Source organism: Pan paniscus, chromosome 19 (genome assembly GCF_029289425.2).
Source record: "Pan paniscus chromosome 19, NHGRI_mPanPan1-v2.0_pri, whole genome shotgun sequence".
Taxonomy (NCBI): domain Eukaryota; kingdom Metazoa; phylum Chordata; class Mammalia; order Primates; family Hominidae; genus Pan; species Pan paniscus.
The window spans coordinates 12,743,331-12,770,136 of NC_073268.2; the positions used below are offsets into that span (position 1 = coordinate 12,743,331).

General features: G+C 44.2%; 1 protein-coding gene across 1 annotated transcript in view; it reads left to right on the forward strand.

The window, feature by feature from the left end:
• USP6 (ubiquitin specific peptidase 6) overlaps nt 1-26,806 on the forward strand; it is a 53,305-nt gene that overhangs the window by 9,963 nt on the left and 16,536 nt on the right. The window contains 18 exon segments of the mRNA XM_055101784.2: nt 95-202; nt 539-648; nt 1,892-1,940; nt 2,466-2,586; nt 3,299-3,393; nt 3,780-3,845; nt 4,310-4,409; nt 4,780-4,932; nt 5,914-6,333; nt 8,082-8,156; nt 8,666-8,795; nt 9,053-9,158; nt 11,291-11,464; nt 12,006-12,180; nt 12,624-12,775; nt 13,684-13,795; nt 15,157-15,368; nt 22,014-22,198. Of these exon segments, the coding sequence (XP_054957759.2) occupies nt 95-202; nt 539-648; nt 1,892-1,940; nt 2,466-2,586; nt 3,299-3,393; nt 3,780-3,845; nt 4,310-4,409; nt 4,780-4,932; nt 5,914-6,333; nt 8,082-8,156; nt 8,666-8,795; nt 9,053-9,158; nt 11,291-11,464; nt 12,006-12,180; nt 12,624-12,775; nt 13,684-13,795; nt 15,157-15,368; nt 22,014-22,198 (2,543 nt within the window).

Sequence of the window (26,806 nt, forward strand, 5' to 3'; positions counted from 1 at the left end):
GGGGCCAAAACTGACAATTTCCAGAATCCCCAGGCTCTGGTCCTCACTGGGGTCACCCCATGGCCTGTGACACCAGATTCTTTTCTGCCCACAGCTCATAGATCGAGTGTACAAGGGAATTCCCATGAACATCCGGGGCCCGGTGTGGTCAGTCCTCCTGAACATTCAGGAAATCAAGTTGAAAAACCCCGGAAGATACCAGGTACGCTCAGCCAGAGCACAACAAACAGGACAGGCCGTGTCAGGGGCCCAGGTCTCCAGCTGGAGGGAACGTCAAGCCCACCCTGGGGTGGGGGGGTGGGAGGGGATGGTTAGATGCACATCCTGGGCATGGACGGTGACACAGTCACCACAGACAAACTCGGCTGTGGTGACCCTCCCTGGCCTCAGTAGCAAGCCAAAAAGCAGCTTTCTACAGAAGGAAACCTTCCTTCTTTCCTTCCTTCCCGAAGTGCTGACTGTGGGCTGACTGCCATTTGGGGCAGGGAGTCTTCCATCTGTTCTGAGGCTGCTTCCTCCTCTTGGCCCTGCCCTACAGATCATGAAGGAGAGGGGCAAGAGGTCATCTGAACACATCCACCACATCGACCTGGACGTGAGGAGGACTCTCCGGAACCATGTCTTCTTTAGGGATCGATATGGAGCCAAGTAAGCCTACGGGAGCCACACGGTCCCAGCAGAGATGGGGTGAACGAGAGGGATGGGGACTTCCCTGGAGCAGAAGCCAGGGTCACCCAGGAGGGATGACAGAGCTGCCAAGAGCTCTCCTGGCCCAGGGAGCAGCCGGCACCATGAACCGAGCACCTCCCTGGTTCCAAGCCCTGGGCCAGGCTGGAACATGTGGGGCCAGAACCCAGGAGGATCCTGAGGAGACAGAAAACAGCAAAGAAAATCACGCGCAATGGTGAAAGGTGCTCTCCCTGACCCACGGAGACCCATGGTAGGACCCACGGGAGGGTGGCAGGATGGAGGGCCCATGAGCCTCCCCAGGCAACACAGCACCAAATGCTGGGAGAATTAGGGGTCCTGGAAACTGTCATCCAGGTCTGCTGGGAACATGACATGGCACAGCCACATTGGCAGCCAGTTGGGCAGTGGCTCACAAAGCTCAATGGACTTGAACCACGCATCCCCATGATGTCACAGATATTGAACCCACTGATTTGAAAACTGACATCCACATGAAACCTGCATGCCAGGTTCACTGCTTGATTCCTCGTCACTCACACATGGAGCCTTCGGGGATGGCCTTCAACACGGGAATGGGGAGAGACAGGCTGGTCCTCCCTTCAAACGGAAGACCCAGTGAGAAAAGGGAACGAACCAGTGATGCCTGCACGAACGTGGGTGGATCCTAGATGCATTTTGCTAAGGGAAAGAAGCCAGACCCAATAAGCTACCATAGTAGGATTCCCATTCCTAGGCCATTCTGGAAAAGGCCAAACCATAGGGACTGAGCAGCAGTCTGGGTGGCCAGGGGCTGACGGATCGGGGAGAGGCTGGGTGCATAGGGGAAACCCTGGAGATTTGGAAGATGATAGAGTCGCTCCAGGAGGGGCTGGAGCGGTGGCTGGGAGACTGCACATTGGTTTGGAACCATGGAGGAACTGTACACCCAAAGACTGAACTGGTGTGTGTGCAAACTGAAAGAAAAAAAACAATCATTCAGCGTGAAAAGGATCGGTAAACTCACTGTAGAACTGGGCTATTTGCATGTCACAGATGTGGATTTTACTGAAACATTTCTTCAACAGTCTCAGGCCCTGAAGAGCTCACTGCTTATCTGGTGAATCATCTGAACCTGAAATGGGATTTGTTAGGATTTGTAGACAAAGTGAAACTAACAGCATCTGCACAAACCAAACCATAGCCCCCTTTCTGTGTTTCCTAGGCAGAGGGAACTATTCTACATCCTCCTGGCCTATTCGGAGTATAACCCGGTGAGTATTCCCGGCAGTGAGGTTCCCAGGCTGTATTTCCATATTCACAGGAGTGGGTGTCTGGTGGGGGTGTCGTTGCTTCTTTTAAAGTTAGTATTTGTGACTCACCAGGATATAGGAGGTAGGATTCTAGGTCACCGCTGGCATAAACCTCCAAGCAAGGGGGTGGTCTCAAGGGGTCAAGCTGAGACACAAAGGACTTGGGGCCTGGACTCCTGGTGTCACCTGGGCCTGACCACCACTTCTCAGAACAAGAAGTGACGCCCTCCTCCTGGGGCTGCTCCAAAGCCAAGGAGCTTGGCAGTGTCACACGCAGGACGGTGCTCTCAGGAGACATTTTGGACAAGGTGCTGAAGTGCCTGATGGACTTTGCTCTTGTCATGAAATGAATTTGCATCCTGAGGAAGCCTCTTCTTCAGAGGAAGCCTCCCCAGTCACCTCTGCCCTCTCCAATGACATGAGTCCTCCCAGGTGACCTCAGCCCTCCCAGGTGATGTCCTTCCATGGTGACTCTGGCTCTTGCAGGAGGTGGGCTACTGCAGGGACCTGAGCCACATCGCCGCCTTATTCCTCCTTTATCTGCCTGAGGAGGACGCATTCTGGGCACTGGTGCAGCTGCTGGCCAGTGAGAGGCACTCCCTGCCAGGTAGGTGAACAGCTGCCCGTGGGGCCTCACGCAGCCAGACCCGGGGACAGCCACTGTGGCCAGGTGATCTCGGCTTTCAGCCAAGGCACACTCCTTGTGTCGCCAGCTTGTTGGGAGCCTTTAGGACGTCTCTGCTGAGGGTCCCACAGGAGTCCGCAGCTGACCCCCACAACCCAAGTCAGATGCCTTTCATCCCCATCAGCAGAGGGCATCTCATCCTCCCCATGGCCACCCTCTGTGTCCTGGAGCCACACCCTCCGGCTCTGATTCTGTGCAGCTGACTCTCCCCTCCCTGAGGGTCCTCCTGCCCTCCAGCTGCCTGGGCTCCTGCTGCCCTTGGTGCCCACAAATGGGCTGACCAAGCCCAGGTGGCAGCATCTCACCATCCCGTGTCCCCTGGCCCGACCCCACTTCCAGGAGATGACCAGGAAGCCCAGCACCCACCCTGTTCTGGCCGCTCTGTTGTGGCCTCAAAGTCAGGCTTGCCCTTTTGCACCCTGGCCCAGGAGGCTTCCAGGGGAACCTCCAGCCAGGCTCCAGGGGATGTTCCTGTCCCACCTCCCCAGGGCAAAGGCCGCATGGTAGGGTCACCAGATGGGAGGGCGGGAGGCCTTGGGGTTTGGGGGCCTCTGCAGCTGCCCAGCTCTTTCAGCTGATGGCTCCACACCTTGGGGGAAGGCTCTGATTTCATGATGGGCTGGGGGCTTCTCAGGATTCCACAGCCCAAATGGTGGGACAGTCCAGGGGCTCCAAGACCAACAGGAGCATGTGGTACCCAAGTCACAACCCAAGACCATGTGGCATCAGGTGAGTTTATGGTCCCCTCGGCTCTTCTCAGAGGCCCTGCCTCCCGTGGGGCTGTAGGAGCAGGGGGACTGGAGCCCCTTGTGGGACTGGTGACTGGCGGAGTCCCAGCTCGGGCCTGACCTGGGACGTCGGGTTCTCCATGGTCTGGGAGTTGGTTTCCTTTCATGCCCTGGAGGAGACAGAGGCACAGGGATGGGGGCCCAGCTCCTGCAGAGCAGGGCAAAGGGCAGTGTGTCCACCGGGAGTGTGGGAAGGGGACAGTGTTGTGGGGAGTTCTGGACACCGCCCAGTGTTCTGCACTAGGGGAAAGGTCTTCAGAGGCCCTGGAAGATGGAGGTTTTTAGGGCAGCCCAGGGGGCCCTGAGCACCTCTGTTCATCCCATCAGGACAAGGAAGGTCTATGCGGGCAGTGTGCCTCGTTAGGCTGCCTTCTCCGGAACCTGATTGACGGGGTAAGGAGGCATAGGGAGACCCTGGCTCAGGGACCCTCCTTGCCCTGCAGTGCCCTGCTTCCCCAGCCCGGGGGTCTGTATCACTCCCAGCCCACAGGAGGCTCAGGCGGGTCCCCGAAGGACACACAAGCAAAACCCTCTGCCCAAGAGGGGTCATCCCAGGGCAATGGCTGGGACTCAGGTCCAGCCTCATGGGCAGACTGGGTCAGGACCCAACTTGAGAGGGCTCAGGGAAGCCTCAAGCCCTGGGCAAGCCCCTCTCTCCAGGAGCCACATCCCCACTCAAATGAGTACCCCCCCATGAGAAGTTGCAAGACCTTTTCTGACTCAGCATTCTGGAGGGCTCAGGTGACCCTCATGGGGAAGGTCACTGACTCTGGAGACTGAAGCCCCAGTGTGCGCAGCTCGAGCCACCAGCCCCAGCCTGGAAGGGCCAGGTTCTCTCATACCTGCTGTCCCCACAGATCTCTCTCGGGCTCACCCTGCGCCTGTGGGACGTGTATTTGGTGGAAGGAGAACAGGTGTTGATGCCAATAACCAGCATTGCTCTTAAGGTTCAGCAGAGTAAGTCTACGTGTGCCCAGTGGGGCCTGGGGAGCCCTGCAGTCAGACCCCGACTGGCCCAAGGGCAGCTTCCTCACACTGTCCTCATGATCCTCTGTTCTGGCCCAGAGGGAGGTCTGGCCAGGTGGGCGGGGCAGGGCACTGTGACACCGAGCCCATCCCCCACATGACCCAGATGAAAGTCGAGAGTGTGGTGAGCACTTCCCTGTCCAGATCACCCCCCAGCCACAGTCTCCTGTGTACATCTGGATGCCTGGGGTGGCCACAAAAGGGTCCGGCACCGCCCAGTGGGAGACTGAAGTGGCCACAGGGTATGAGCTGTGACCATTCCCAGGGAACTCTCCTGGCCTGATATCGACCCTGTCCCTAGAGCGCCTCATGAAGACATCCAGGTGTGGCCTGTGGGCACGTCTGCAGAACCAATTCTTCGATACCTGGGCCATGAATGATGACACCGTGCTCAAGCATCTTAGGGCCTCTACGAAGAAACTAACAAGGAAGCAAGGGGACCTGCCACCCCCAGGTGGGCTCCAGTGCCATGTCCCCTCCCATGTCAGCCTCTGGGGCAGTCAATAGTGGGCGAGTGCCCCGGACCAGCAACCCTACTACCTGGGCCTTCCTCTTCACCTTTTCTTCCTCCTCTTCCTCCTGGACTCTAAGAAAGTACAGGAGGCCCACCGGTCCTCAGGGCAGGCGCTCAGTGCGTGTATACTGGATGTGTTGTGCACGCAGGAGAGGGATGTGGGCAAGACCCTCCAACAAGCCCCCTCCCACTTTCCACGGTGTCTCGCTCTCTCCCTCACAGGGCCCTCAAAGTTACTAGATGAGCCAGACCCATTTGTGGGAGACCCCGCCCCTCCCTGCAAGCACCCACAGCCTCAGAGAGCAGCAGAGGCCCCTCACTCCTGCACGCTCCTCCAAGGTTGCCAGGACAACAAGCCTTGAGCAAGGTAGACAAGGGAATCGGGTGTCCCTGACCCACAGGGCATTCAGGGAGAGGGCACAGGCGGGACCCCGGGCCCAGAGCCAGAGCCAAGAATTCAGCCAGATGTGGGAACGGTCAGTCCTGGCATGGACTGGGCAGCCCAGGGGGGCAGAGGGTGACCCACGTCCGGGCCCAGTCACCCACTGCGGAGACAGGTCCCCATGTGAGGTGGCAAGGGGCTGGGTGACATCCAAGGCCCCTCCCACTTGAGTTCTGATGGGGGGCCATATCCCAGGCCCAACAGCCCTGGGACGAAGGTGTGTGGCAGGAAGCCCCCAGCCAGTCTGAACCCTGGGGGCAGTCCCAGGAGCCACCCACCATGCCCCAACGGCTTCCCCATGCCAGGCAGCACACACCCCTCCCTCTGGGATCAGCAGACTACAGGCGTGTCGTCAGTGTCAGACCACAGGGGCCACACAGAGACCCCAAGGACTCCAGAGATGCAGGCAGGTGGGGCCCAGCCCGGAAAGGCCTGCATGGGCTCACTGGAGATGCTGACCACGTCTGTTTTCCTTTCAGCCAAACCCGAGCAAGGGTCCTTGGCACCCAGGCCTGTGCCGGCTTCACGTGGTGGGAAGACCCTCTGCAAGGGGTATAGGCAGGCCCCTCCAGGCCCACCAGCCCAGTTCCAGCGGCCCATTTGCTCAGCTTCCCCACCATGGGCACCTCGTTTTTCCACACCCTGTCCTGGTGGGGCTGTCCGGGAAGACACGTACCCTATGGGCACTCAGGGTGTGCCCAGCCTGTCCCTGGCTCAGGGAGGACCTCAGGGTTCCTGGAGATTCGTGGAGTGGAAGTCAATGCCCCAGCTCCCAACGGACCTGGATATAGGGGGCCCTTGGTTCCCCCATTATGATTTTGAATGGAGCTGCTGGATCCGTGCCATATCCCAGGAGGACCAGCTGGCCACCTGCTGGCAGGCTGAACACTGCGGAGAGGGTGAGGTTGGCTTTCACTGCACTGAGCCACAATGTGGGCATGGACTTCCCGGCCCTGCAGTGCACCCAGCACTGATTCCGACCGGGATACCTCCTTTGCAGCTAGGGACGAGCAGCAGTGCGCTCCCACCTCAGGGCCTTGCCTCTGCCACCTCTACTTGGAAAGTTCTCGGTTCCCTCCAGGCTTCTAGAAGCATCTGGGCCAGGGCTCATGGCTGGATAATTTCCCGAGGCTTAACAATCCAAGCAGGCTTCGCATCCTTGTTTTATTTTTTGTTAAACTTATGAAAATTTATTAAGAAAGCGTGCAGCTTGAAAGACATGCACAGATGGAACACACCAGCCCCCACATCACAAAGCCAACCATGCCCAGCCCCCTCCCAGCACCCCCAGCCCCACGACCAGCGTTCTGAATTCTGACAACACCATGAGCCTACCTTTGTACTTTAAACTCATGGAAGGATAACCACCTTCATGTTTTGAAATAAATGTTTCCTGTTGAAATGATTTTAGATATACAGAAATATTGTAAAGGCACTACAGTGTCCTCCTACACCTTCCATCCAGCTGCCCCTAATAATGACGTTTTGTAGTAGCATGGCCCATAAGAAATTTAGGCCGGGTGTGGTGGCTCACACCTGTAATCCCAGCAATTTGAGAGGTCGAGGTGGGAGGTTCAGGTTCACTTGAGTCTAGAAGTCTGAGACCAGCCTGGGAAACATAGGTGGACCCTGTCTCTCAAGAAAAGTCAAAGAAATTAGCCAGGCATGGTGGCATGTGCCTATAGTCCCACCTAGTCAGGAGGCTGAGGCAGGAGGATTGCTGGAGCCCATGAGTTCCAAGAAGCAGTGAGCCATGATTGTACCACTGCACTCCAGCCTGGGTGACAGAGTGAGACAGTATCTCTTAAAAAAAAAATTAAGAAATGTAATGGGAGTACAATCCCAATGTGAACTATTATCTAAGGTTATTAAGGCTATAATTGTCCCATTTTCGCCTAACTTCTCATACCTGTCCTAAGATCCCATCTCGGACTCACCCTCTGCCTTCAGCTCATGCCTCTTCCGCTTCCTGTAGATGGTCCAGTAAACACACACCTGGGCTGAATGGTAGAGCTGATTGCTCATACACAAGGGTAGACCTGTGGGCAGGGATTTTCAAACTTATACAGTCAATGAGTTTTCCATGGTGTTCTGGAGAGCACCCTTTAAGAAACACTTTGACAGTGAATCTAGGCCTCAATATTCATCAGCTGCTCTAGCTTGAATTTCTTAAATTTTTTTAAGAGATAAAGTCTCACTCTGTCACCAAGGATGGCGTGCAGTGGTGCAATCATGGCTTACTGCAGTGGTCCCATAAGATTATAATACTGTATTTTTAGTTGTACCTTTTCTATGTTCTAACATGTTTAGGTACACAAATACTTACCATTGTGTTACAGTTGCCTACAGTGTTCAATACAGTAACATACTGTACAGGTTTGTAGCCAAGGAGCAACAGCCTATACCATACATAGCCTAGGTTTGTGTAGGTACACTCCGTGATGTTCACACAAAGACAAAATCACCTAATGATGCATTTCTCAGAATGTAACCTCATCATTAAGCAATGCATGTACTAGAATTAGCTAGATTTTAAAACTTCCGATTTAGGAATAAGATGTCTTTAAAAAAAAAAAAAAACAGAAGCAATCAAGTGGGTGTAAATTAGACAGATAAGAAATTAACACATTCCTATCTGTCCTTCCAGTTCACAACAAAGATATGAGTTGGCCTGAGGAGATGTCTTTTACAGCAAATAGTAGTAAAATAGATAGACAAAAGGGTAAGTCTCCAGTATTATTTTTTAAAGAGATTACTTTAAATGTATTTTTTTTCTTCTTTCAACTATTAAAGTGCTAACAACTTTTGGTTTTCTAGTTCAAAAGTAATTAGGGCCCTTCTTTTTCTTTTTTCCTGAAGCAGCATTTGATGTTGGCAAACCCACCATCAAATTATTTTCTAAATTTCTTTCTAACTCTGCAATTAAATAATTTATATGTTTTAAAAGACATGCTAGAAGAAGAATTGTTTGAATTATTTTGAAAAATCATAGCAATTAAAAAGAATAATTGCTGCTTCTGGGTTACAGAGCATGGATCATCACTGTTGCCAGACATACCATGAAAAGCCTTCTCTAGCATTTCAAAGACCTGCTAGAGAATTATTAGCACCATTTAGCTGATTATGAGAGTTATAAAAAATCTTTTCATTGAATATAAGTAACTGTTTGTGCCATGGCATATTACTACAGCTAAGCTTTGGTTCTCATATTGTTTGTTCCTGTTCCCACAGAAAAGGGAGCCACAGGTCTAAGCAACCTGGGAAACACATGCTTCATGAACTCAAGCATCCAGTGCGTTAGTAACACACAGCCACTGACACAGTATTTTATCTCAGGGAGACATCTTTATGAACTCAACAGGTAAACTTTCTTGAGTCACTGGCCTCTTAACCTGTGACTTTGATATAAACCCACTATCACCTAAATTTCCTCTTTTTTCACCCTGCGGGAGAAAGATTTTATCTTATTTGCCCTATTTAATATGAAATAGGCCAAGGAATACATCTCTTGTTTCAAAAAGAAAAGATATTTTGATGTGAGATGCTAGGCATCTTTGTGCCCACATGATTGTGATTTATGAGAATCTTTGGCAACAAATTTTCCTCTCAAACTTCTAGGACAAATCCCATTGGTATGAAGGGGCATATGGCTAAATGCTATGGTGATTTAGTGCAGGAACTCTGGAGTGGAACTCAGAAGAGTGTTGCCCCATTAAAGCTTCGGGTAAGCAGGTTAAAATAATATAAAAGTATTTAATTCCTAAATAGTTGTTTAATCATTTTTCTCTACTTGTTTTTTGTGTTTAGCCTTTTAGCTTAATGAACGTTTTTGGATCCTTTACTTGGTATAAACAAGAGGCCAAACTCTTTTGCTTGTTTAAATATTTGCAAAATACTACTGTATATGCAGTGGGTAGGATAAAGACCAAAGGTACACTCTAAATTTGGGATGTCATTCATTTTACTAATTTGTCAAACATCTTATATGAAGAGTAAACCTTTTTTGGTAATACTTCACTATTAGCAGTATTCTAACTGCAAGGTGGACCTCAGAGTCTTATTAATTACATCCAATCCAATACATTTTCAACATAACTAAGATAGTTATATCTGTAGAATACAAAGAAGTAGGCTGGGTGCAGGGGCTCACGCCTGTAATCTCAGCACTTTGGGAGGCCGAGGTGGGTGGATCACTTGAAACCAGGAATTCAAGACCAGCTTGGGCAACATGGCAAAACCCTGTCTCTACTAAAAAAAATTATCAGCCCCCCGCCCGGCCAGCCGCCCCGTCCGGGAGGGAGGTGGGGGGCTCAGCCCCCCGCCCAGCCAGCCGCCCCGTCCAGGAGGTGAGGGGCGCCTCTGCCCGGCCGCCCCTACTGGGAAGTGAGGAGCCCCTCTGCCCGGCCACCACCCCGTCTGGGAGGTGTACCCAACAGCTCATTGAGAACGGGCCATGACGACAATGGCGGTTTTGTGGAATAGAAAAGGGGGAAAGGTGGGGAAAAGATTGAGAAATCGGATGGTTGCTGTGTCTGTGTAGAAAGAAGTAAACATGGGAGACTTTTCATTTTGTTCTGTACTAAGAAAAATTCTTCTTCCTTGGGATCCTGTTGATCTATGACCTTACCCCCAACCCTGTGCTCTCTGAAACATGTGCTGTGTCCACTCAGGGTTAAATGGATTAAGGGCGGTGCAAGATATGCTTTGTTAAACAGATGCTTGAAGGCAGCATGCTCATTAAGAGTCATCGCCACTCCCTAATCTCAAGTACCCAGGGACACAAACACTGCGGAAGGCCGCAGGGTCCTCTGCCTAGGAAAACCAGAGACCTTTGTTCACTTGTTTATCTGCTGACCTTCCCTCCACTATTGTCCTATGACCCTGCCAAATCCCCCTCTGCGAGAAACACCCAAGAATGATCAAAAAAAAAAAAAAAATTAGGTAGGCATAGTGGTTAGTGGTGCATGCTTGTAATCCCAGCTACTTGGGAGGCTGAGGCACGAGAAATGCTTGAACCTGGGATGTGGTGTTTGCAATGAGCCAAGATCGCACCACTGCACTCCAGCCTGGGCAACAGAGTAAGACTCTGTCTCCAAAAAGAAAAAAAAGTAGAAGAATGAATGAATGAAACTAATGAATATAAGTTTTATATTAATATCACATGTAGTAGATTTTGGTGAAGTTAGGATTATTCATTATTTTTATTTAAATACAAAGCAAAAGCTTTTTATATTACGAATTATTAACTATAACAGCTACACATTTGACTACTTACCTCTTGCCAGGCACTATTCTAATTAATTTATATCCTCTAAATAATTCTAATGCAGTTAATAAAAGTTAGGATGCAACAAGACCAGAAAATGTAATTGTTGAAGACAACATTACATTATATAAAATAATATATACACATATTATTTTATACATGCTATGTATTATTATATACACATTATTTTATGCATGTTATGTATATATTGTGTACCTGTAAAATATACATATTTTATATGCATATAAAAATGTGTAAAACATTATAGAACAGGATGTCTTTCCATGTGAGCAAATGCTGTTTTAATATTTCTGTCTTAAATAACATCTATGTGCCTGAAGAACAGTTTGCTTACATGATACTGAACTGAGGACACAGTATTGGCCAAAATACTTCTCTTTTTTTTTTGGTCATTTGACATTAAGATTCAAAAGATTTCATGATTATCCAAAATACATTTGTTGAAATGGAGGCAGACTAAGTACTATACTATTTATTTTCTTACAATGGCTCTGATTGGATTATAGGACATGTTCATTCCCAATTTTATGGGTAGGAAATAATGACTGTGACTTCTCTTATATTTATAGCGGACCATAGCAAAATATGCTCCCAGGTTTGATGGGTTTCAGCAACAAGACTCCCAAGAACTTCTGGCTTTTCTCTTGGATGGTCTTCATGAAGATCTCAACCGAGTCCATGAAAAGCCATATGTGGAACTGAAGGACAGTGATGGCCGACCAGACTGGGAAGTAGCTGCAGAGGTTTGTCAGTTTTGAGTTTCTAATGTAAGCAATAGACAAAATGTTCTGGCCACAAATACATGTAGCACAACTTAAATGCAAACTAAACTATTCTGAGATCAGAATTTTACTGCAAAAATTAAGGAATTTCTATTTCTATGCTTAATTGTTATGTGATAATGCCAAAACAAAAATACCTTTAATGAATATAGAAAACTGTTGCCATTTCACATTGTAAACTTTATGGGACTGGATGTAGGAATAATTATCCAGTGGAATTTAAAGAGTCCCTGTAATTGCTAAAGTAATGCATACAGTGACCAATAGGCATGCTTTATACTTATTAATGGACAAATAACTTTAATATTTACCATTGTTACCTTGATAAGAACAAATGAAAAATAGGATTTTCCATCTCAATTTAATATTTTATGTTAAATGAAGAGTAAGGATTATATTCTTTACTTTTAAATCCAATATATTTAACCAGTTTCTGTGAATTTATATAGAAATGCCTCTCTTTTGGATTTTGAGAGAAAATTCTCATCTTTTTTATTGCTAGGCCTGGGACAACCATCTAAGAAGAAATAGATCAATTATTGTGGATTTGTTCCATGGGCAGCTAAGATCTCAAGTCAAATGCAAGACATGTGGGCATATAAGTGTCCGATTTGACCCTTTCAATTTTTTGTCTTTGCCACTACCAATGGACAGTTACATGGACTTAGAAATAACAGGTAGGTCACAAAGTTCTGAAAAATTACTTGATTCCATTAAATTTACTTTATTTAAATAGCCTGAATTTGTAAGCATAGTTATTTGTTTACAAATAAAGACTGGTAGTCAGCATATTATAATCGAGCAACCTAATTTTAGGCATGACTTGAGGTTTGAAAGATGTAGATTGGGGCATGTTTTTTTGGTTTCAAATATGCCAGCAACTCTCTTTAAAACCCTGCAAAGCCACTCACACTTTTATGTCAGATGAACACCAAAAAAATACTGATTTCACTTAATATTATCCCTAAGTACCATCTGTTTTAGTGTTTACCCATAAAATAAAAATTCTAGGCTGAAATATTTGCTATTATATTTACAGGTCAGATATATCTGTACACAGCATTTAAGGCTTTCAATGAAACCCGCATTTTACTGATAAAAGATCTTTTCTCTTTACTAGTGATTAAGTTAGATGGTATTACCCCTGTACGGTATGGACTAAGACTGAATATGGATGAAAAGTACACAGGTTTAAAAAAACAGCTGAGGGATCTCTGTGGACTTAATTCAGAACAAATCCTACTAGCAGAAGTACATGATTCCAACATAAAGGTAATGTTAACTACTCTAAGAAACTTTTGATTCTATCCTTCAAAGATGACATTTTTCTCAATTATGATGATCAGTTGTTAGGTTATGTGACCAAGAGAGATACTAAAACATAACGAAAACTGAACAACAACAAAAAATGCCAAGTTTTCCAACCCAGAAACTTAAAAGAGTTTTCTACCAGAATAAAGGGATAATACTGATGGTGGTATTTTTGAAGAAGGGAAATATGTAAGGCTGCCTATATGGAGTGTTTTAGCTGTGTCACTATAGTATAGGTTTCCTCCAAAGACTGCTGCTATTACCAAAGACTGCTGCTGTTACACTTCACAGCTCTTCTATATTACCACTGTTACTAGAATTCTTCCTAGGTTAAAGCATTTTATGTATTTACGAATATATATACTTGGTCTTTTAACACACTAAGAAATTAAGAGTAAAGACAAATTGACACCAATCATGTCTTTCTACAAACCAGCTGGGGAAACAAATAATCTAATAAATATATTGCTTACTCTAAATTAAGCTCCTGCAACTGGTATTATTTATATTCATCTTTGGGATTTCTGAACACACTCTCACCTCATTGACATTTTCTTAATATGAAATGCAACAATGGCGTCTCTGAGGGTTGGAATTTAGATCCCTGAGACAAAGGACAAAACTGAAGAAGTCAGTCATATACAACACACTTCTTCCTGTGAAAAGAGATAATAGTTCAACAATTGAGATTAGTTTTCAGTTATTTTTATCAAGCATTCATCCTTTATGTAGTTGAAAAATTATTCAATCATCTCGTTGGTTTTATGGATGAAAGGACCTAAGACATTCTTTTGAAATACATTAGAGAGAGAACTTTTCCTTTTTATCTGAAACGTCTCCCCCTTCTCATCTTGCTGCTGTTTCTGTAGAACTTTCCTCAGGATAACCAAAAAGTACAACTCTCAGTGAGCGGATTTTTGTGTGCATTTGAAATTCCTGTCCCTGCGTCTCCAATTTCAGCTTCTAGTCCAACACAGATAGGTAAGATAGAACTAGAACTCCTTCTCATGACTGCACCTTTAAATATTTGTCTAAGAGTTGTCATCTTTTTTATATTTGTTCATGCTGAGGATGTTATAGCAGAAGAACTTTGGAACTCAAGGGAAACCTTACTGATTATTCCATATTTTTTCGATGAGAAACCTAAAATTTAGAGAACCCAAGTGACTTCAGTTAGATAGGTAGTCGTTAGCTAATATACTCTTGGAATTCAGATCTCTTTGAACTTTTATCTAATACTAACGTGGCAACAGCTAGTATGAGAGGAACATACTACCAGAAAATATAAATAATAGATATAGCTAGAAAGAAATCCAATATTATATGTAATTTAATGTGATCACTCACTGAGTCTTTTAGCCACTAGTATGCTTTGTCTGTTCTTTATATTACTTACAATTAGGTTAATTAGGCTAATTCCCCAACTATAAAGGGCTTTATGAGGCTCCCTTCATTGACGTGTAGTAGGTAGATAGTCCTGACGGTGAGTTGGTGGATGATCTAATTTTAGTTTTAATTTAGAGTATCGCTGTCTAATAGAATTCTGCAGTGGTGGAAACTTCTGTGATCTTTCCCATCCAATACAGTATCCACCAGTCACGTGGACTGTTAAGAGCTCGAGATGTGGCTAGTGTGACTGAGAATAATGCATTTTTAATTTTTATTTTATTTTATTTATTTATTTGGAGAAAGGGTCTCACTCTGTCACCCAGCCTGGAGTGCAGTGGCATCATCTTGGCTCACTGCAGCCTCTGCCTTATGGGCTGAAGCAATCCTCCCACCTCAGCCTCCCAAGAAGCTGGGACTACAAATGTGTACCACCATGCCCAGCTATGGTGTATCTTTTGTAGAGATGGGTTTTCACCATGTTGCCTAGGCTGGTCACTAGCTCCTGGGCTCAAGGGATCTGCTACTTCAGCCCCCTAAAGTGCTAGGATTACAAATGTGAGCTGCCTCATCCAGCCTAATTTAAATTTTAAATGCAACATCTGGGTAGAGGTTACTGTATTGGACGGTGTCTTCAAAGGCGAACAGAAGGAAAAGAAAACAAGTGGTAGAACTGTTTGTGTGCTACAACATGGTGCTGATACAGGTTTCTGCAAAAATTCTGCTTAATAGTTTCCAGCAGTTACTCTTTCCTTTTCATTTGGTCAAAAGTGTGAGTTAGGGAAGTAAAACTGGAAATTAAAATCTTCCAATAAATCTAGAATTATTTATACTATGATTTCTCCCTGCCCTGTGTTAAGAGACTACACTGTCTCTGGTCCTCAGGATACTTGAGAAAAGAGCAAAGATGAAAATACCACAAGCTTATGATGCTGTACTTATCTTTGAATTTGTAGATTTCTCCTCTTCACCATCTACAAATGGAATGTTCACCCTAACTACCAATGGGGACCTACCCAAACCAATATTCATCCCCAATGGAATGCCAAACACGGTTGTGCCATGTGGAACTGAGAAGAACTTCACAAATGGAATGGTTAATGGTCACATGCCATCTCTTCCTGACAGCCCCTTTACAGGTTACATCATTGCAGTCCACCGAAAAATGGTTAGTTAAATGTTAGGCAACTCACTGCCAGTCTTGCTAGTGTCATTTGTGAAATAGCCATTTTCTGTCTTTGCAACATCATTGAATGCATTTTCTTCTCTTTTTTCTTTAATTTTTAAAAATTTAATACTTTTACAAATTTTATTTTTTTACTTTTCTATCCTGTCCTCAAAATCTGTTGCTGTGAATGCATTTTCAATGTATTATATATGCTAATATAAGTGATCAGAGCCAGGATTTAGTATTACTCATGGTGGCTAATGTATGAAATGACATTCCTTATCCGTATATTAAGAGGCAACAGGATAGTCAGCACATCTGAGTACTACTTTCTTTAAAAATTTGTGTCTCCTGGCCAGGTGCAGTGGCTCACACCTGTAATCCCAACACTTTGGGAGGCTGAAGCAGGTGGATCACCTGAGGTCAGGAGTTCGAGAACAGCCTGGCCAACATGGTGAAACCCCATCTCTACTAAAAATACAAAAATTAGCTGGGCATGGTGGCATGCGCCTGTAGTTTCAGCTACTTGAGAGGCTGAGGCAGGAGAATTGCTTGAACCCAGGAGGCAGAGGTTGCAGTGAGTGAAGATTGTGCCACAGCACTCCAGCCTGGGTGGTAAAGCGAGACTTCATCTCAAAAAAAAACAAAAACAAAAACAAAAACAAAGTATCTCCTAAGCCAGACATGTTTAGGAGGATCCCTTGAGGACAGGATTTTGAAGCTATAATATGCTATGATGCTCACACCTGTAAATAACCACTCAACTCCAACCTGGGCAATAAGTGAGACCTTGTCTCTAAAAAAATTAGAAAAAAACAAAAACCAACACACACAAAATTTATGTTTCCTGAGTGTTTATGTAGGTATGTACATTTTCACTGCCACATAAATGCGGATGGCTTTGGAAAAGTTTTTTGTTTTGGGTTTTGCTTTTTTTTTCTTAGAGGACACAAGAATGTTCTTTGGCAAAATCAAGTTGTGCATAATTCCTTTCTTGATAGTCTAATATATAACTATTGCATTAAAGGTTGACTCTTTGGTAAAAAAGAAAAAGGAAGGTTTGAAAACTGTGGTCAGTGGATAATTGTTAAAGAGGTAGTCTTCGGGTATAGTGGCAACTTGGTAGAGTAGAAAGGGCACTGAACTAGGAATTTAGCAACCTATGTTTTAGTTCTAATTCTGCCACTAGATAGCTGATTGAGCTCTTTGGACTTTAGTGTCCTAATTTTATAAAGGAAAGGAAAGGCCGGGTGCAGTGGCTCATGCCTGTAATCCCAGCACTTTGGGAGGCTGAGACAGGTGGATCATGAGGTCAAGAGTTCGAGACCAGCCTGGCCAATATGGTGAAACCCCGTCTCTATTAAAAATACAACAATCAGCCAGGCATGGTGGCACACGACTGTAGTCCCAGCTACTCAGGAGGCTGAGGCAGGAGAATCGCTTGAACCTGGGAGGTGGAGGTTGCTGTGAGCTGAGATTGTGCCATTGCACTCCAACCTGGGCAACAAGAGCGAAACTCCGTCTAAAAAATAAATAAATAAATAAATAAATAAAATAAAGGAAAGGAAATTAGGGCTTCTAGATCAAGTAAATTGATTGTATAGCAGCAACAAGAGAAAATGAAATTGTAAAAAAGGTACTACCGTATTGGTTTCTTAGGACTGTTATAACAAATTACCATAAATTTAGTGGCTTTAAACAACAGAAATATATCTTTTTTTTTTTTTTTTTGACGGAGTCTCGCTCTGTCACCCAGGCTGGAGTGCAGTGGTGCAATCTCGGTTCACTGCAGCCTCCACCTCCTGGGTTCAAGCAATTCTCCTGCCTCAGCCTCCCGAGTAGCTAGGACTACAGGCACACGCCACCATGCCTGGCTAATTTTTGTATTTTTAGTAGAGATGGGGTTTCACCATGTTGGCCAGGATGGTCTTGATCTCCTGACCTCGTGATCTGCCTGCCTCGCCCTCCCAAAGTGCTGGGTTTACAGGTGTGAACCACTGCACCCAGCCCAGAAATTTATTCTTTCACCTTCTGGAGGCCAGAAGTCTGAAACCAAGGTTTCAGTAGGGTGGGGGCTTCCTCCAAAGGTTCTAGGAGAGAATGCTTGCTTGTCTCTTCTAACCTCTGGTGGCTCCAGGCATTCTTTGGCTTGTGACTACATAACTGCAATCCCTGCCTCTTCGCATGGCCTTCTCCTTCTCTCTGTCTTTCTCTGATAAGGATACTTATCACTGAATTTAGGGCCCACCCAGATAATCCAGGATGATCTCATCTTGACATCCTCAACTTAATTATATCTACAAACATCCTTTTACCAAATTAGGTCACATTTACTGGTTCCAGGGGTTAGAACATGGATATACTGTTTTAGGGATGACCATTCAACTCAACTACAGATATTATTTATCTTAGTATCAAAAAAATTAAATGCTGAGAAAAAAATTAAGTACCTAGGAATAAACTTTAAAAATGACACATAAGACATCTATATAGAAAATAAAATATTGATAGAAATTAAAGACTTAAATATTGGAAGGAATAAACCATGTTCATGGATTAGAAGACTCGATATTTTAAGATGTCAGTTCTCTACAAACTAATCTACAGATGACTTAATGCACAATCCCAATAAAAATGCAAAGTCTGTGTGTGTGTGTGTGTGTGTGTGTGTGTGTGTGTGTGTGGTGTGTGAGTTGATAAGCTGATTCTCATATGTGGAAATACAAAGCACCAGGAATAGCCAAGATACTCTTGAAGAAGAATAAGGTATGAGGATATCATCAAGATTGGATATCATCCAGATATCAAGATTTATTTCACAAAGATATGATACTTAAAATAATGTCATAGTGGTACAAGAAAAGACAAATAGACAACTGGGATAGAATAGAGAGCCCAGAAACCAGTTCACAAATGTATGAACACCTGATTTATAACAAAGAGAACATTGCAGGGTGGTGAGAGAAAGTTTTCTCAGCAAGTGGTGCTGGGACAATTAGATATCCATATGAAACTTGGCACCTACCTTTCACCACAATTTCAGGTGGTCTATAGAGCTAAATTTGAAAGCAAAACAATGAAACAGCCCTTGGAAGATAATAATGGTGAATTCATTCCTGACATTACGCATATAAAGAAAAGATTAAATTGGACTTCATTAAAATTGATAACTTGGCTGGGTGCGGTGGCTCATGCCTATAATCCCAGCACTTTGAGAGGCCGAGATGAGACGGATGGGTCACAAGGTCAGGAGTTCAAGACCAGCCTGGCCAATATGGTGAAACTCCGTCTCTACTAAAAATACAAAAATTAACTGGGCATGGTGGTGGGTGCATGTAGTCCCAGCTACTTGGGAGGCTGAGGCAGGAGAATCGCTTGAACCCCAGAGGCAGAGGTTGCAGTGGGCTGAGATTACACCATTGCATTCCAGCCTGGGCAACAGAGCGAGACTCCGTCTCAAAAAAAAAAAAAAAAGTGATCAATGACACTAGTAATCAGTGAAATGTAAATTAAAACAATATTATGATATCAGTGCACTCATCTGAACAGGTAAAATTAAACAGACTGACAGGGTTGCTAAGTAGAGCAACAGGAACTCTCATACCATGCTGATGAGAATATAAATTAATACAACTACTTTGGAATACAATTTTCTAGTTAAAGATAAGCAGTTCTACCTGTAGGTATCCACCCAAAAGATATGTGTACCAGGAGAGATGCACAAGAATATTCATAGCAGCATTATCTATAGTAGCCCCAAAATGAAAACATTACATGTCCATTAGTTGTAGAAGGGATTGGGAAGTTGAGGTATATTAAGATAAAAGAACATTATACAGGAATGAAAATGAATGGATTTGTAGTTATATCCAGTATAAATGAATCTCGTAAACCTAATGTTGATGGAAAGAAGCCAGACAAAAAAGAATTAGGGTAGGCACAGTGGCTCACACCCGTAATCTCAGCATTTTGGGAGGCTGAGGTGGGCCGATTGCTTGAGCCCAGGAGTTTAAGACCAGCCTGGGCAACATGGTGAAACCCCATCTCTACAGAAAATACAGAAATTAGCCGGTGTGGTGCCACACACCTGTAGTCCCAGCTACTCAGGAGGCTGAGGCAAGAGAATCTCTCAAGCCCAGAAAGTGGAGGTTGCAGCAAGCTGAGATCACACCGCTATGCTCCAGCCTCGATGACAGAGCTAGACCCTGTTTCAAAAAACAAACAAAAAAAATGAATTAAGTAATTCTATTTATAAATATAAAAACTTTTAAAACAGGGAAAATGAAATCTAGTGTTTATTTACTTCTGCATAGGATATAAAACTGTAAAGGAAAGCAAGAAAGTGATTACTGTAACATTTAGAATAATAGTTACCTTTGTGAGGAAGGGAGAATTTGTGATTTGGAGGAAGCAAATGGGAGGCTTTTGAGTGCTCACTATATTCTGTTTCTTAAACTCAGTGATAACGGAAAGCTAGTTGCTTTGTGATAATTATTTGAAATGTACTTTTTTTTGTTTTTGCAATGGAGTTTCACTCTTGTTGCCCAGGCTGGAGTGCAGTGGCACGATCTCAACTCACCGCAACCTCCGCCTCCTGTGTTCAAGTGATTCTCCTGCCTCGGCCTCCCGAGTAGCTGGGATTACAGGCATGCGCCACCACGCCCAGCTAATTTTGTATTTTTAGTAGAGACAGGGTCTCTCTATGTTGGTTAGGTTGGTCTTGAACTCCCGACCTCAGGTGATCCACCCACCTTGGCCTCCCAAAGTGCTGGAATTACAGGCATGAGCCACCACATCCAGCCAGAAATGTACCCTTTTACCTCTGATTTTTATTTTTCTCTGAATTAGTAGCCGTTGGCTTAAAGTTCCTTTCTTTTTCTTTTTTTTTGAGACAGATTCTTGCTGTTGTTGCCCAGGCTGGAGTGCAATAGCACGATCTCGGCTCACTGTACTCTCTGCCTCCTGGGTTCAAGTGATTCTCCTGCCTCAGCCTCCCAAGTAGCTGGGACTACAGGCGCGTGCCACCATGCCCAGATAATTTATGTATTTTTAGTAGAGACAGGGTTTCACCATATTGGCCAGGCTGGTCTCGCACTCCTGACCTCATGATCTGCCTGCCTTGGCCTCCCGAAGTGCTGGGATTATAGGCATGAGCCACTGCACCTGGCCCTGGCTTGAAGTTTCTAACCATGTTAATAACTGGGAGTAGAATTTATCTCAGTAGTAACTGAGAAAGTATGGGCCCTAGGGCACTAGGAGAAATTCCTTAATGAGAGGATGAAAATTGTGTGGGTTTAGCTATGTTTTAAAATTTTGTGAAATGTTTGTACTGAACTCTGTCTGGATTTCTCTGGGTCTCATAATAATAGTAACATATGAAATAGGGTCTTAAAATTATGTATTTAAGCTTAAATGAAAATGGCAAAATAAAATGCTTAATAATCTGAATAAAGAAGGGTCTTTTTACTTAGAAACTAGCTAACTTAACCCTTAGTGAGTTGATAAGTTGTTGATTTAGCTTTTCTAATTACTCAATAAATACCAAACTTCTTAGAGAATTAAATATTCAAAGGTTCAGCAGCTTTGGATAACCTTGAACTCCCACCAACCATTCCATTATACTAAATGTTTATTAAACAGCCATTTCCAGGATAATTCTGTGCAGTATCTCTATATTAAGGAATATCATAAATATCTCTTTAACATACTCAAAGCAAATTTTTAAAATTTTTACCTTACTTTTATCCTATCCTGTATTTAAAAAACAAACAAACAAAAAAGATTAAAATCACTTAACTGCTTTTAGGAAGGTGGATAAGCTTGTTACAAAATAGAATTACTAGGTTTCACAAATCTCCGAAACTTTGGGAATTGCCACTCCAACAACCACTATCGACAGTTTATCCCTAGAAAACTATAGTTGAGATAGTCTTTTTTTTTTTTTCCCCCCCACTGGCATCTTTTCATTTCTTTTTCTGAGACAGGTCTCACTCTACTTTCCAGGCTGGAATGTAGTGGCACAATCACAGCTCACTGTACCCTCAACTTGCCAGACTCAAGCAATCCTCCCACCTCAGCCTCCTGTATAGGTGGGACTACAGACACATGCCACCATGCCCAGCTAATTGTATTTATTTCTTTATAGAGATGGGGTCTCCCTACATTGCCCATTCTGATCTCAAATTCCTGGGATCAAGGGATCCTCTTGCCTCAGCCTCCCAAAGTGCTGGGATTACAGGTGTGAGCTACCACACCCAGCTTACTGGCATATTTTCTGGAGAAAGAAAGAGTCTCAATTGTTTAAAAGCCTTTAGCTATGAAGCTATTACTAGTTTTTACATGTGATTCAGTGTATGTGAGAAATGTTTATCAGAGAAAACTCTGGTTTGAATATATTAATTGCTGAAACCCAAGTTTGATAGAATAGGCAACAACTCTAAAACTGGCAATACCTCAGTGCTTTTAATGACTCCACTGTAACCGTTCTCTTTGTGTCAATAAAGATGGTTTTATAAACATAGAGAAGAATGTGATAGTGACTAATTTGAAATGGTGATAATGCCTATCATTGGCAGAGTTAGAAGAACTAAAGGGAGGAATCAGAGGCCTGTCTTCTCAACTCTCTATTCTTGTTTGTACATACAGATGAGGACAGAACTGTATTTCCTGTCACCTCAGGAGAATCGCCCCAGCCTCTTTGGAATGCCATCGATTGTTCCATGCACTGTGCATACCCGGAAGAAAGACCTATATGATGCGGTTTGGATTCAAGTATCCTGGTTAGCAAGACCACTCCCACCTCAGGAAGCTAGTATTCATGCCCAGGATCGGTGAGTTCAGGGGATCCATCTAAACCTGTGGTTTCCAAACTCTAGAAAAATAATTTATATGAATTCTACATGACTGATAGGGCCCAGCCCATGTCAAGTTTGGCGCCCAGCCAAAATAAGTTATTTAAATAATTATTTAAAGTATTTATTTTAAATAAATACTTTATTTTGGAAGAACCACTCAGAGAGCATACAATTCAACCATTTGGCTTGATATTTGGAGTAGGAGGGACGATACAGCTTCCTTTTGCCAAACATTCTAGTGTCTAATAATCCTTCCATTCTCTAATCTTCTGCCTGGATTCGTCCTGCTAATGCTTCAAGTAATATCCTTGTCTTCTGTGTTGCAGAAGTAGAGAGTATGAATTCACCAGGAAACGTGTATAATCTCAGTCCTCTGAAATTCAGAATGAGAGCAACTGCATACATGAACTCTGAAAAGTCTCATGATACAAAAAATAATTCTGTTGGATTATTTCCATACCATGTCATTCTTTTTTCTTTTTCCCTTACCATGTCATTTTAACGTGAAGTAATTTCATAAATCTAGATAAAAATAATTAACATTTTCTGTTTTCTTTCCCTTTTTCCTACCACTGTTCTATTTGATTAGTAAATGCATTTACTCTGAATAATTTTTGGGATTGTGATGATGTCTTATTTTTATCTCAATCAAATTGTAGATCATTTTCTTTTCTTTTTTTTTTTTCTTTTCTTTATGACAGAGTTTTGCTCTTGTTGCCCAGGTTGGAGTGCAATGGCACGATCCTGGCTCACTGCAACCTCCACCTCCCGGGTTCAAACGATTCTCCTGCCTCAGCCTCCTGAGTAGCTGGGATACAGGCATGCACCACCATGCCTGGCTAATTTTGTTTTTTTGGTAGAGATGGGGTTTCTCCATGTTGGTCAGGCTGGTCTCAAATTCCCAACCTCAGGTGATCCGCCTGCCTCAGCCTCCCAAAGTGCGGGGATTACAGGCGTGAGCCACCTCACCCAGCCTGTAGATCATTTTCTTGCCATCATGGTACAAATGAGAGTTCTGTTTTATGGTAACTAAAAAAAGTTCTTTACTTATTTGTTATGATGTGGGGTCTTTTGATGATTAGGGTAGGGCTTAGGATAAATACATCTTTTTTTTTTTTTTTGAGACATTCTTAATTTGTCACCCAGGCTGGAATGCAGTGGTGTGATTTTGGTTCACTGCAAACTCCGCCTCCAGGTTCAAGTGATTTTCATGCCTCAGACACCTGAGTAGCTGGGATTACAGATGCTCGCAACCACACCCAGCTAATTTTTGTATTTTTAGTAGAGACTGGGTTTCACCATGTTGGCCAGGCTGATCTCAAACTCCTGACCTCAAGTGATCCATCTACCTCAGCCTCCCAAAGTACTGGTATTACAGGTGTGAGCCACCACACCTGGCCAGATTTAAATTTAAAGATTTCAATAAATCTTTACTTAAATAAGTTATTTATTTATTTTTATTTTGTATTTTTTTGAGACGGAGTCTCGCTCTGTCACCCAGGCTGGAGTGCAGTGGTGTGATCTTGGCTCAACGCAACCTCCACCTCCCGGGTTCAAGCGATTCTCCTGCCTCAGCCTCCTGAGTCGCTGGAATTACAGGTGCCTGCCACCATGCCTGGCTAGTTTTTGTATTTTTAGTACAGGCAGGGTTTCACCAGGTTGGCCAGGCTGGTCTCAAACTCCTGACCTCAAGTGATCTGCCCGCCTCAGCCTCCCAAAGTGCTGGGATTACAGGCATGAGCCATCGCGCCCAGCCAAAATAAGTTATTTAAATAATTATTTAAAGTATTTAAGATTTAAATAAATCGTAAAGGAAAACTGCAAATAATAGATAAGCAGTTTAGTTAATGAATGTTTTGTTTAGTAAAGATGAAAGTTGGACAAGATTAAATTTGAAGTGAAGTAATTGAATTAAAAAGCTTCTAGATGTGGGCTTTTCCCAGGACTTGCTAATGAATTGGATGTGGAGTATAGGGAAAGAGGAATCCAGGCTGACTTCTTTTTTCTGGGGTGGGGGTGTGGGGGCGGGATGGAGTCTTGCTCTGTCGCCAGGCTGGAGTGCAGTGGCATGATCTCAGCTCACTGCACCTCTGCCTCCCAGGTTCAAGCAATTCTTCTGCCTCAGCCTCCCGAGTAGCTGGGAGTACAGGTGCACACCACCACACTCAGCTAATTTTTGTATTTTTAGTAGAGACAGGGTTTCACCATGTTGGCCAGGATGGTTTCGATCTCCTGACCTCATGGTCCCACCTCAGCCTCCCGAAGTGGTGGAATTACAGGCGTGAGCCACTGCACCCGGCCCAGGCTGGCTTTTTACCCTGAACAATTGTTTGTGAATGGTGGTACCATTTAATGGAAAAAGGAAAACTGGAGAAGGAGCAGATTTTGGCAAGAAAAGACAGGAATCAAGTTAAATTCAAGAAGTCTATTATATATTCAAGTGTGAAATTCACTTGAATGTCCTCTGCTGGAGATATAAACATAGATGTCATCAACAAATAGGTGGTATTTAAAGCCCTGAGACCAGATGATTAACATTTAGAGAGTGAGATTTAAATAGAGAAGATTCCCATGATCTATACATGAACTCTGAACTGAGTTCATATGCATTCCGACATTTAGAGATTGAAAAGGGAAAAAGAAGCATCAAAAGAGATCGAGGCTGGGTGCAGTGGCTCAGGCCTGTAGTCCCAGCGCTTCAGGAGGCTGAGGTGGGACGATCACTTGACGCCAGGAGATCAAGACCAACCTGCCCAACATGGCAAAACCCCGTCTCTACTAAAAATGCAAAAATTAGCCGGGCATGGTAGTACGTGCCTGTAATCCCAGATACTTGGGTGGCTGAGGCATGAGAATCACTTCAACCCTGGAGGTGGAAGTTGCAGTGAGCTGAGATCACACCACTGTACTCCAGCCTGGGTGACAGAGCAAGACTCTGTCTCAAAAGAGAGAGAGGGAGAGAGAGAGAGAGAGAGAGGGAGGGAGAGGGAGAGAGAGAGAGAGAGAGAGAGAGAGAAAGAGAGAGAGATTGAGAAGAAGCAGCCCGTAATGTAAGAAGAAAACCAGGAGTTAAGTGAAGGAAGTACTTCAAGAAAGGAGTGATAGTTGTTTCAAATGCTACAGAGGACTGGGAATTGCCCACTGGATTTGATAAAATGGTCTTTGGTGATCTTTGTGAAAGCTATTTTAGTATAGATAAAGGAGTAGAGATTGGAGTGGGTTAAAGAGAGAACGGTCCTTTGGACGTTAAAGAAGATAGCCAGGCATGGTAGCTCTCACCTGATTCTAGTGGTACTTGGTAAAGTTATGGATGAAATAAGAGTGGCCTGGAGTTGATTATTTTTATAGTTGTGTAAAGAATACATGGGGTATTTCATTGCATAGTTCTCAACTTCTTGAGTGTTTATGTCAATAAATTTGAAATTTTAGATTAAATGGACAAAATCCTAGAATTAAGGGTCTATGTAGAAGAGTGATTATTTTCAGGGACAGTGGGTAAAGAGGCAAGTGAGGATTTCAGGGCAGCGATTGGAGGTTTCTCTTGGGTGAAAGAATCATTAGAATAGGGATGTTTGAATAAGTAGTAAGTAACCCAAAAAGATAGGAGGTTGTGGTTGCAAAGTAGGATACCGGGAATTGAGATTTTGGAGGTAGAAAAGTTTGTATTCACAAGGTCTAGAATATGACATTTGGAGAGGGTTTACATATGGGGTGGAGGAAGTTATTGTTGGAAGAGAGAAGACCAAGTTACTGTTGTATTAATTGCATTGATGCTGATGTCACCAAGAATAATAACAGAAGTGGTGGAGAAAAAACACAGTGAACTAGGTGCTGCAATCTGTAGTGAGTAAAGAAGATATGTACCTTCCAAGGAGGAATAGCAGGTGGCATGATTCAGTAGCACATGATACAAAGAAGCTGGAATGTTTTAGAAAAGGAAGGAAGAAGAGATCATGTACAAGTGGCATAGGAATAAGGAAGAGATCTATTTTACCTCCAGGTTCTGGAATGTATGAGAATAAAAAGTTCAGAGGGTAGGGTGTGGTGACTCAAGCCTGTAATCCCAGCACTTTAGGAGGCTGAGGCAGGAGGATCACTTGAGCCCAGGAGTTCAAGACCAGGCTGGACAACATGGCAAAATGCTGTCTTTACAAAAAATGTAAAAATTAGCCAGGTATGGTGGTGCATGCCTGTAATCCTAGCTACTTGGGAGGCTGATGTGGGAGGATCACCTGAGCCCAGAAAGGTGGAGGCTGCTATGAGCCATAATCATGCCACTGCACTCCAGCCTGGGCAACAGAGTGATACCCCGTCTCAAAAAAAAAAAAAAAAAAAAGGAAAAAGTCTGCAGGGGGAGCAGGATTCTCAAGAAAGCCAGGCTTCGTTCAGTTAGAGCAAAAAGGTAAAAGAAATTTTTAGAAGAGAAGTGTTGCACAGCTTTCTATGAGAGTGCTACTTGATTGTTTTATCCCATTATCTTTCTTTTGATTCCTCACTTATTGCTGGCCTGAGTTGGACATGGTACTAGACAGTACAGGCTATCACTGGATGAGTTATGCAGAAAGATGGGAACTCTTATGCCAG